We start from the raw sequence: 12788 nt of genomic DNA, 5'->3' as shown, positions 1-12788 counted from the left end.
TGCTGGTTTTGTTTAAAATTTATCCCATTTTTCATGATGTAGTGGTGAAATGGTCTTCAAGTGTGTGGAGCTGTCAAATATTTATTGCCTTAATCTCTGAACCTCATTTGTATTGGTTGGTTGTCTTTAGCTGAACTGCAGGCATGGTGTAACATGATAAAATCAGTCTCTTAATATAATAGCTACCCACCCACCTTCTGGTAACTCTTCCCTTAGTAGCTGACAGACCCACACCAGAACAGTACCATAAAACATGATGATACAGTGCTAAAAAGTTCCTGCTGTTAATTTGGCAGAAATTGCAAGAATTCTGAGCAAAAAACTAATTGCTGAAGGAACTCAGCAGTTTTGCGAAGCACATATGTTGGAGACCTATATAATTGAAAGCAAATTGCCCATCAGCATCTGCCATATCTAAGTCTGTGGGACATTTGAGAAGGCGAAAGTCAATAAACAATGTCGTTATGCTGTGGAATATTGTAAATATGGCAGCTTTGTGTTTTGATTTTTTGAGGACCCTTTTGTCAAAGATGAAGTCATAAACTATAGGGACTTACAAATGCTTGAATTACATACTTAGTATGCAAATATCTTCCTGTTGTTTCTGTTTATTGGTGATCTGGTGGTAAATCATTCAGTATTGTTGACGCTGTTTCCTGTTGCAGTTGCTGCCTGGTCTGCTTTTTCCATAAGACATAGGAGCAGAATGAGGCAGTTTGGCCCATCATATCTACTCCACCATTCCACCATGGCTGATTTATTATCCCTCTTTATCCCAATCTCCTGCCTTCTCCCCATAACCTTTGCTGCCCTGACTAACCAAAAACTTATCGACCTCCACTTTAAATATACTTAACGACAGCCTCCACAGCCATCTGTGACAATGAATTCCACTATCCTCTGCCTAAAGGAAATTCCTGCTCATCTCCTTTCTAAATGAATTTCCCTCTATTCTGAAGCTCTGCCCTCTGGTTCTAGACTCGCCCACTATGGAAAACATTCTCTCCATATCCACTCTATATCTAGGCCATTCAATGTTCAGTAGCTTTCAATGAGATTTCCCCCCCCCCTCATTCTTCTAAACTGCAACTAGTCCAGACCCAGAGCTATAAAACGCTTCTTATGCGTTAACTCTTTCATTCCTGGGATTATGCTTGTTAACCTCCCCTGGACCCTCTCCAATGACAGCACATCTTTTCTTAAATAAGGGACCCAAAACTGCACACAACACTCAAAGTGTGGTCTGACTAATGCCTTATGAAGCCTCAGCATCATATCCTAGTCCTTGCAAAATGAATGCTAACATTGTATTTACCCACTAACACAACCTGCAAGTTGACCTTTAGGGAATCCTACACGAGGATTGTCAACTCCCTTTGTGTTATGTTTTGTAACTCCAAGACATAAACACTAATTGAAAGGAAAACAAGGGAGCTGGGAATGCGAATATGACTTTGTTTTTACTTTAGTGAAGCGCACATGTATGACGTGGTTACGTGATGATGTATGCCATACAGATACTTTTATAGATAATCTATAATAATCACTGTATCTACAATATTACTCAAATATTGCTGAAATAGTAAATACACAACACTTCTCCCTGTTTGGCTATAAACTCCAACTCAATATAGATGTATACACAGTATACTATATAATAGAACTACTATGTAGACATCCACAGGAAAATAAATGTACTTATTATCAGTAAATATATTTAAGGCAAGATTGGATAGATCTTGGCAGAGTAGGGGAATTAAGAGTTATGGGGAAAAGGCAGGTAGGTGGAGATGAGTCCATGGCCAGATCAGCCATGATCTTAATGAATGGAGAACCAGGCTCGACGGGCCAAATGGCCTACTCCTGCTCCTATTTCTTATGTTCTTATAAATTTTAATTTTTTCCCATTTAGGCCTAAAAATTTAATCAATGTGAAGGATTTCTTACTCTTGCAGGATAACGTCTTTCCTGACTGGGGGGGGTGTGTGGGATCACTCGGCTTGGCAGGATAAACTTGTGGCTGTGAAACAATTTCAACTTCTGGGGCTTCCTCCATGGTGGTGTAGGAGTTGACTTTGCGACTGCAAAATGTGTTTCTGACAGCTCTAGATACCTTTCTTCTGGATGTGTTGGCATCCCGAACAGTACATGACAAGTCTCACGGGACAATGTAAATCATAATGTGTTGTGAGTACAGTGCCTGATGACACCGTTTCCTTCTCCTTTTTGAAAGCCATTTCACTCTGCTTTGTCCATTACCATTTCTTCCTGATCTCTAGTAATGAATTCAAGGGGTGGAGCACAGTAGCCAGGTTTGGCAGGAACCTGTTATAGTAACTGATAAATCTTAAAAAGGACCACAACTGTGACATGTCCTTTGGCCATGGGGCATCCACCACAGCTTGAATTTTCTCAGCACACTTGTGTAATTGTGAGTCAGTAGCGTGACCACAGTGGGTGATGCTTGCTCTAAAGAATTCACACTTGTTGCATCATGCTCTGACCCCCATAATCCTCTAATCTTTTTAACAACGTCTTGAGATTTTGGAGATGTTCCTTGTCATTCTTACTGGTAACAGTGAGGTCATCCAGGTAACAGTGCCTGGGCAGCCTTTCAGCACCTGGCCTATAGCTCTCCATCTTGAGGTAAGCTTCAGCTCAGTCCTCTTTGCTGAAATGTTTTCCTCTAAAAAGGTTTGCAAAGATATCTTGTATCCTGGGCATTAGGGTTGGATATTAGGTTGATCTTAAAATCACCAGTGATTCTGGTAGACCCATCCTTCTTGGGTGCTGGGATCACTCGTGTTGCCCATATACTCCATTCAACCTTGGAAAGAATTCCTTCCGCCTGCATGCAGTCAGGCTCACTGCCTACTTTATCACAGATGGTGTAAGGAACTCGGCGGGCTTGGTAAAACATACATGCACGCCTCACTTAAAGTAAAAATTTCAATGCAGCTTGGCATTTTTGTTTTTTTTTTAACCATCATTATCTCTTGGTACTCACTGTTTCTGGAGCCTGAATTTGTCCGTTTCCTGCCTTTTTAAAAAAAAATTTAGTCACCTGAGTCTGTCTCTTCAAAAGGAGCATTTGCTACGCTGTTTTTATTACTCAACTGTTTCTTGTGCACTTCTGTAACTCGAATGTTTTGCTGCACTTCAACAGGTACTTAGTCATCTTGGGTCCTGACGAAGGGTCTCAGCCCGAAACGTTGACAACACTTCTCCCTATAGATGCTGCCTGGCCTGCTGTGTTCCACCAGCATTTTGTGTGTGTTGCTTGAATTTCCAGCATCTGCAGATTTCCTCGTGTTTGCCTAGTCATCTTGTGTTCATTTTAAAACTTAGTTATCACCGCTGTTTAGTTTTGTAACTTTATAAGATAAAAACTAATTGAAAGGAAAACAAGGGAGCTAGGATTATGACTAATTTCATTTGAGGTGTGCATGCATGATGTGGTGTGATAACATTTTTAATGCACATACTTTACATATAATCCATAATTAATTTTTAAACAACAAACAAGTACTGCTTAATCAAACACTGTATATTCAGTTTTACTCAAATATTACTGAAATATTAAATTTCATGCACCTCTGACTTTTGAATTTTCTTCCCATTTAGAAAATAGTCTACACATTTATTCCTTCAACCAAACTGCCTGTCCATACATATCCCTGCACTGTATTCCATCGGCCACCTCTTTGCCCATTCTCCTAATCTGTCTAATTCCTTCTGCAGCCCCCCTGCTTCCTCAGCACTACCTGCCCCTCCACCTATCTTTGAATCATCTGCAAATGTGGCAACAAAGCCATCAATTCCATTATCCAAATCTTTGACACATAATGTGGAAAGAAACAGTCCCAGTACCAACTCCGGTGGAACACCTCCAGTCTTCGGCAGCCAACCAGAATAGGCCCTCTTTGGCTAACTGGCAGGAGGCAATCTTCTGTCCATGCTAGTATCTTTCCTGTAATGCCATGGGCTCTTTTCTTGTTAAGCAGCCCCATATGGATAGCAACTTGTCAAAGGACTTCTTAAAATCCAAAAATATGACGTCCATTGACTCTTTTATCTATCCTGCCTGTTATTTCCTCTAAGAATTCCATCAGATTGGTCAAGCAAAATTTCCCCTTAAGGAATCAATGCTGACTTTGGTCTATTTTATCATGCACCTCTAAGTACTCCAAAACCTCATCCTTAAAAATGGACTCCGGTATTTTCCCAATCACAGAAATCAGGCTCCTATAGTTTCCTTTCTTCTGCCTGCCTTCCTTCTTAAAGAATAGAGTAAAATTTGCAATTTTCTACCTTCCAGAACCATTCCAGAATCTAGTGATTCTTGAAAGATCATTACTAATGCCTCCACAACCTCTTCAGCTGTCTCTTTTAGAATCCTGGGGTGTAGTCCATCTCGTCCAGATGATTTATCTAACTTAAAGATGTTTCAGTTTCCCAAGCACCTTCTCCTTAGTAATAATAGCAATTGCACTCACTTCTGCCCCCTGGCACTCTTGGATGTCTGGTATACTGCTCGTGTCTTCGACAGTGAAGGCTAACACAAAATACTTACTGAGTTCATCTGCCATTACTTTGTTCACCATCACTACCTGTCCAGCATAATTTTCCACTGGTCCGATATTCACTTTCACCTCTCTTTTATTCTTTATTTACTTGAAAAAACATTTGGTATCCTCTTCGATATTATTGGCTAGCTTACCTTCATATTTCATCCCCCCCCCATAGTTTTTTTAGTTGCTTTCTGTTGGTTTTGAAAAGCTTCCCAATCCCCTAACTTCCCACTAATTTTGCTTTATTACATGTCCTCTCTTTTGCTTTTATGCTCTCTTTGACTTCCCCTTGTCAGCCACTGTCATCTCATCCTCCCTCTTAGAATATTTCTTCATCTTTCGGATGCATCTATCCTGTGCCTTCCGAAATGACTGCAGAAACTCTACCCGTTGCTGTTCAGCCATCATGCCTGCTAGTGCCCCTTCCAATCAACTTTGACCAGCTCCTCTCTCATGCCTCTAATTCCCTTTACTCCACTGTAATACTGATACATTTGACTTTATCTTCTCCCTCTCAAACTGCAGAGTGAATTCTATCATATTATGATCGCTGCCTCCCAAGCATTCCTTTACCTTGAGAACCCTAATCAAATCGGGTTCATTTCACAGCACTCGGTGTGTGCCTAGTGTGCTCAACAACAAGTTGCTCTAAAGAGTCATCTTGTAAACATTCTACAAATTCCCTCTGTTGCGATCCAGCACCAACCTGATTTTTCCACCTAGATGCATATTGAAATTCCCCATGACTATCACAGCGTTGTCCTTATTACACGCCTCTCCTGTTTCCCATTGAAATTTATATCCCACATCTAGTATACTGTTCAGGGGCCAGTTTATAACTCCCATCAGGGTCGTTTTACCCTTGCAGTTTCTCAACAAACTGCAAGGCTCAATAAACTGATTAGAAAGGCTGGCTCTGTTATAGGAGACAAACTGGACACACTGGAGACTGTGGTAGAACAAAGGACCCTACGGAAAGTCCTGGCAATTCTGGACAATGTTTCTCACCCTCTGCATGTTACCTTGGCTGAACAGAGGAGTACTTTTAGTAATAGACTAAGAAAATTGCACTACTCCAAAGAGCGCTATATAAGGTCATTCTTACCCTCGGCTGTTAAGCTCTATAATGAGTCAACCTACAGCCAGGGAAGTGATAACCCTTTCCTGTTAGACTGTTTGAAGTAACTATTTTTATTCTTTCTTACTTCTCTTCTAATGTTTGTATATCTGTGCACTTGTAATGCTACTGTGACACTGTAATTTCCTTTGGGATGAATAAAGCCTCGCTTCCCCCCCCCCCGCGCCTCCCAGGATTCTACATCTTCCAATCCTACGTCATCTCATTTTTAGGATCTGATTTCTTTTTTTTCCACAGAACCACCCCACCCTCTCTGTGTACCTGCCTGTGCTTTTGATACAATGTGTACCCTTAGGTGTTAAGCTCCCAAGTATGATCTTCTTTCAACCTGACTCAGTAATGCCCACAACGTCATACCTGCCTACATCTTACTGCACTACAAAATCATCTACCTTATTTTGTATACTGAATGCATTCAAATATAACACCTTCAGTCCTGTATTCATCACCTGTTTTGATTTTGCCATGTTACATTTTAACTCCTCCCACTGACAGCTAATTCATCTGCTTGTCCTTCCTCATAGTCCCACAATGCACTGCACCAGTGTTGCCTCAGTCCTATCAGTCCAGTTCCCAACCCCTGCCAGCTTAGTTTAAACTCTCCCCCACAGCTCTAGCAAACCTGTCCACAAGGATATTGGTCCCCTTTGGGCCAGGTATAAACTATCCTTTTTGAACACGTTATATCTTCCCCTGAAGATATCCCAATGATCCAGAAATCTGAAATTCTGCCTCCTGCAGCACTTCCTCAGTCACTCATCTGTACTGTCATCCTATTCCTGCCCTGAGTAGCATGTGGTATGGGAATAATCTAGAGATCAGTACCTTGGAGGTCCTGCTCTTCAGGATCTTCCCTATACTGACTGTGCACAGGACCTCTTCCTCCTTTATACTTATGTTATTGGTACCAATGTGCACCATGACTTCAGGCTGCTCACCCTTCCTCTTGAGAATCTTCTGCATCCACTGTGAGACATCCTGGACCCTTGCACATGGGAAGCAACACATCATCCTGGCTTCTCTTTGAAAATCTACTGTCTGCCCCCTTAAACATAGTCTCCTAACACTATAACTCTCCCTGACTTTACTCTTCCCTGCTGAGCCTCAGAGCCATCCACAGTGCCCCTGGCCTGGGTGCTGCTCCTGTGCTCTGATAGGCCATAGGCCTCACAGCAGCATCTCCTATTTGTATGTAATTTTTGAACTTTGTTGTCACTGTATGTGAAATTTAAATATCAGCAGAGCCATTTCAACAAATTTTTAAAAAAGTTATGAAGTAATCGGCGTTTCAGGTAATTTCTGTAGAGAAAGATAATTGGAATAAGCATTTGAAATCTGTGATTTCTTATCAAGTTGCTGAAGTTTGTTTTTATAACCAGGCCAACTTTGTGCTCAGCACTTATTTGGGAGCAATTAATTTTTTGTATTCTTTAGATCCTTAATATGACATTGCAGTATGTGACCTAGTATAAGTGCATATTAGTGCCAATTTACTAGTGACATTGACAAAAGAGAACTACAAGTGCAGAAGCAATTGACCAGAAGTATTAAACATCACTGAAGATGATGTAATTAAACAGAAATTATGTCGAGATGGAAGATCTGCACTGAGAATTCTGGAAAGTTAAGCTATTTGTCATGCAGTTTTAAATTGAAACATAAAAATAGATGATTTTATTATCTAGATTTTGTTTGCCTTTGATTATTTTGGCACTGTCATTTATATTTTATTGCATTTATTTTAAACGTTAGCCTTGTATCATCTGTACACATCTTTCAGCTTCAAATTTCCATTTACTTTCCTAGTGGTGATGGGTTATGGAATTACTGAATCAGAATCCATAATTGATTGTGTTTTTATGTAAAATGTTCATCAAATAAATCACCTTGGAGAAATCCTGTTGAGTAAATGGTTACACTGAATTGTACTAAACCCAACTTTTAAAGTCAAAGAGTCCTCTTATCAAAATTCCAAAATTACTGCATTCCAGTAGGAAATACTTTGTGCACATCAACAAAGCATATCACTGCGTTAGATTTAGTGTAGGCGTATCTTAATCTTTATTTACAATTTATAGTGTACATTTACTGTTTGGATTAATGAATGTGCTATTTTTGAGAGGATTGAGGTGGGAGTGGGCATAAAGTGTGTTGGAGTAGGGTTCAGGAGGAGGAGGAGGAGGAGGAGGAGGAAGCAAAGTAATTGTTAACCACTATTGATTCTTTCTAATGACTGTGTAATTGTTGGTTAATATTTAATAACCACTCTAATTCTTTCTCTTCATGTTTGTTCTCCTAAGGTGTCCGTACTTGGCAATTCATCTTTCCCCTGTAATTCCTGTGTTTGCAATTATCCTCTTCATCTTTGTGATGGCCATGCTATTACGTACCAGTTTCAGTGACCCCGGCGTGCTCCCACGTGCTGAACCCGATGAGGCCGCATTTGTGGAGATGGAAATAGGTAAAAAGAAGAACAAGCCTTCATTTTTGACTGGCCTTAACTAGTTTTATTTCATTACCTTCATTAAGCTGTAGGGTAGAAATCAACATTTATAATGTATTGAAGTTCATGTACAGTTCACTGTTTGCCAGGTCAGGGTAACATTTCAGAGTTGACCCATCGTGATACTCTGGGTTCTGAAAGAATGATTTTGGCATAATGAAACTTTAAAAAAAAACTGGTCTGTTTCAGTTATGTAGCTAACAGAAATGAGTACACAGTCCATTTCTAACTGGACTTTAGCACTGTATAAATGCATTATTTGTTATGCTTCAGCTTTATATTGTGGGAAAGAAATGGTGGTGGTGGTGTTAGAAAGTGATAAGATTAGAATGCTGACATTGAAAATTCCATTCATATATACACATGTTAATTCAAGTTGTACTTTTTGTGCTGGGTTCATGTGTTTTTTAAAGTTGTTTAGTGTATTAATGCCCAGTTTTTAGTTAATATGTGTGACTTTGTGCATGCTCACTCAATGTATAAATAACATGTTGAGGAATTAAAGTTTCAGACATTCAGAAATATTCATCAATAAGATAATAGATGTGTAAATTCAAATATATGTGACTACTATTATCATATATAAACTTCCTCTGTGGTTTGGTACAGAAAGACTCTATTATCAGTGGTGGATGTATTAGTTAATGTGTCATATTTAATTGTTTGCATTTTATTTGTCTGCAGTGACTTACCGGTAGTACTGTTTTCAAATAAATTCAACAAGTCTCCAGAAATTTAAACTAAGACTTCATAATCCTAACTTAAAAGACTTGCACTATTTGAAAGGTACTAAACTGAGGCATATATAAAATAACTAGAGTAACTTAATTACTAGTCACTTAATGCATTAAGTAATTCATCAATATAATTAAGAGTCAAATAAATGAAAAACTTATGAATTTGTATTGGAAGATCTAAAGGTTGTTTCTACATTTTGGCTGAATTGCTTGACCTTGGCGGGAATGATAAGTTTCTCACTTTTATTGTCTTTATACTTTGTCCTGGTGGTTGTTGTATTAAGTGGGAAAAGTTCAATCAGATTTCTCATGACTGGTCATAGTTCAGTTATTTATTGAGTAGTGTAGGTATATGGTGAGTACAGAATCAAATTTTGCTGTTGTATCTTGTGATTGAAATTGTAAAACATAAAGTAGAAGTACTGACATGCATCATAACTATTCAGCAAGAGGGCAAAGGTATTGTTTTGTAGCAGCTGGTTATTTGGAGTACTCAAGATGAATTTTTAATTTAAGTCAGGATGACTAATCACTGAGTGAAATAAACTATAGATGCTAGAAATTTGACATAAAAACAAACACTGTTGGAAGTGCTCAGTAGGGCAGGCAGCACTTGTGTTAATGTTTCAATATCAGATCAAACTATCTGGTTTTATCTCACACCTGATCCTGATACAGGGCCTTTGCCTCACATGCCAACTCTTTCTCATTCCGCAGATGCTGCCTGACTGGCAGACTATTTTCTGCATTTTCTATTTCTAATTCCTGAATGTAGTATGGAGTGGCTGTTCTATAATATTCCACTAGCAGACAGATAAGAGAAGCTAACGCTAAATTTATGAAGTCTGCAACTCACATGCTGTGTACGGTCTAATTTCCATACTTGAAAGAAGGGATAAAAGAAACCGATGAAACAAATGACAAGAATAATTTGAGATCTGTGCAGTTACTATAACCAGAAGGGCTAAAGACTCTGGAGCCATTTATTCAAGAAAAGTAAAGAGTGAGGGATAACTTAATTGCTGTTCAGCTTATGAAATGATTTGGTGAGATAAATGTTTCCACTTATAGTGGTTTATAAATACTGAGACTAAATCCACTGTGGAATTCCAATAAAAGCTACTTTATTCAATGAGCATTTATAATGTTATGCCATTAATTAGTTGAGGCAACAAGAAAAGTTGCAGTTCAGGAGAAGGTAAATAAATGTAGAATAAAGAAAATAAAGGAAGGATAAATTGAATTAGGGTGGAAGTATTGAATTTCTGAGTGGCTTGATCCTCCTAAATGGTGCTTCTGTACTCTAAATACTGTGTGGCATTTTCATTCTATACCTGGAATATCTTTTTATTCTATAATTGTCGCAGGTTTCTTGGACAAAGATGGAATGTTTGGATAGATGCAGAGGGATGGGAAAGGAAGCCAAGGCAGAAAATGTGCAATTTGCTTTGAAGGAACCTTGTATTAATTGCACATAATAGTTCCATAATTTAGAACCTGCAGTAGCCATTCTTCGATATTGAAGCTGTTAATATAACTATTCAGTAAGCTAGGAATAATACTCTAGGAAATGCCTTGCCTAAAACTTGTATTTTTGCTACATCCCTATTTTATGAAGTCCAAGTTTTTTGATATCTGGGAGAATTAACAACTTTGACACGTGTATTTCAAGATCAAGAAAATGGTATCTATTTCAGTAAGAATGAGTAATTTACATTTGATGTTAGTTTCTGAAAGAAATGTGTTCCTCTGGTGCCTGTTTGGGGTGTGGGGGTGGGGAACTCTTGCATCCCTACTTAGCTTATACAGCCTGGTTTATTTTTCTGTGGTTACAATCTTGTTATTAACAGATAGGTTAGTATTGCAATTTTAAATGCAATGTAGCAGTAATATGGCAGAATGTTTTAATTTCTTAATTTTTAAAATAGGGTAAATAACTTGGACAAAAAACTTGTTAATTATATTAATTAAGAGAACGTTTTGCATTCTGTACCAAGTAAAGGTGTTAATTTCACAGGCTGCAACATCTGTCCTACTCTTGTCTACATGGAACATTACAGCACAGCAGCCCAGCATGAATGTGCTAACCATGAAGTCCATCTAATTAATCCCATCTGCCTACGCACTTGGTTCATCTCCCTCTATTTTAATTTTAGGACCTTAAAAAGGAATTTTTTCATAATGTATAAATGAGAGCACAGTGAGAGAAAGATTTGAACCAAAGCCTATAAAAGCCTGTTTGCAGAAAGAACATAGGAACATAAAAAAACCTATTGCACAATACAGGCCCTTCAGCCCACAATGCTGTGCTGAGCATGTACTTACTTACTTTAGAAATAAAAATAGCCCTCTATTTTTCTAAGCTCCATGTAGCCATCCAGGAGTTTCTTAAAAGACCCTATCGTTTCCGCCTCCACAACTGTTGCTGGCAGCCCACTCCACACACTCAGCAGTCTCTGCATTAAAAAAAAACTTACCCCTGACATCTCTGTACCTGCTTCCAAGCACCTTAAAACTGTGCCCCCTCATGCTAGCCCTGGAAAAAGTCTCTGACTATCCACACGATCAATGTCTCTCATGATCTTATACACCTCTATCAGGTCACCTCTCATCCTCTGTCGCTCCAAGGAGAAAAGGCCAAGTTTACTCAACCTATTCTCTTAAGGCATGCTCCCCAATCCAGGCAACATCCTTGTAAATCTACTCTGCACCCTTTCTATAGTTTCCACATCCTCCTTGTAGTGAGGTGACCAGAACTGAGCACAGCAAGTGGGGTCTGACCAAGGTCCTGTGTAGCTGTAACATTACCTCTTTGCTCTTGAACTCATTCCCATGGTTGATAAAGGCAAATCCACCATATGCCTTCTTAACCACACAGTCAATCTCCGTAGCAGCTTTGAGAGTCCTATGGACTTGGACCCCAAGATCCCTCTGATCCTCCACACTGCCAAGAGTCTTACCATTAATACAATATTCTGCCATCATATTTGACCTACCAAAATGAACCACCTCACACTTGTCTGGATTGAAATCCATCTGCCACTTCTCAGCCCAGTTTTGCATCCTATTGATGTCCCGCTGTAACCTCTGACAGCCCTCCACACTATCCACAACACCTCCAACCTTTGTGTCATCAGCAAATTTACTAACCCATCCCTCCACTTCCTCATCCAGGTCATTCATAAAAATCACGGGGTCCCAGAACAGATCCCTGAGGGACTGTCACCAACCTCCATGCAGAATATAACCCTTCTACAACCACTCTTTGCCTTCCGTGGGCAAGCCATTTCTGGATCCACAAAACAATGTCCCCTTGGATCCCATGCCTCCTTACTTTCTCAATAAGCCCTGCATGTGGTACTTTTATCAAATGCCTTGCTGAAAACCATATAAACTACATCTTCTGTTCTACCTTCATCAATGTGTTTAGTCACATCCTCAAAAAATTCAATCAGGCTCGTGAGGCGTGACCTGCCTTTGACAAAGCCATGCTGACTATTCCTAATCATATTATGCCTCTCCAAATGTTTGTAAATCTTGCATCTCAGGATCTTCTCCGTCAGCTTACCAACCACTGAAGTAAGACTCACTGGTCTATAATTTCCTGGGCTATCTCCACTCCCTTTTTGGAATAAGAGAACAACATCTACAACCTTCCAATCCTCTGGAACCTTTCCCGTCCCCATTGATGATGCAAAGATCATTGCCAGAGGCTCAGCAATCTCCTCCCTCACCTCCCACAGTAGCTTGGGGTACATCTCGTCTGGTCCCAGTAACTTATCCAACTTGATGCTTTTCAAAAACTCCAGCACATCCTCTTTCATAATGTCTATATGCTC

The 12788-nt window shown here is 39.4% G+C and overlaps 1 protein-coding gene across 1 annotated transcript in view; it reads left to right on the top strand.

Moving 5' to 3' along the window:
* The window catches only part of zdhhc9 (zDHHC palmitoyltransferase 9), a 121687-nt gene that overhangs the window by 69246 nt on the left and 39653 nt on the right, over positions 1–12788 (top strand). Inside the window, exon 2 of the mRNA XM_073058252.1 lies at positions 8010–8170. Within this exon, the coding sequence (XP_072914353.1) occupies positions 8010–8170 (161 nt within the window). The remainder of the gene's footprint in view (positions 1–8009; positions 8171–12788) is intronic.

Source organism: Hemitrygon akajei, chromosome 10, assembly GCF_048418815.1.
Source record: "Hemitrygon akajei chromosome 10, sHemAka1.3, whole genome shotgun sequence".
Taxonomy (NCBI): Eukaryota; Metazoa; Chordata; class Chondrichthyes; order Myliobatiformes; family Dasyatidae; genus Hemitrygon; species Hemitrygon akajei.
The sequence above is the reverse complement of the archived record's forward strand: the minus strand, read 5'-3'. Positions and strand labels throughout refer to the sequence as shown.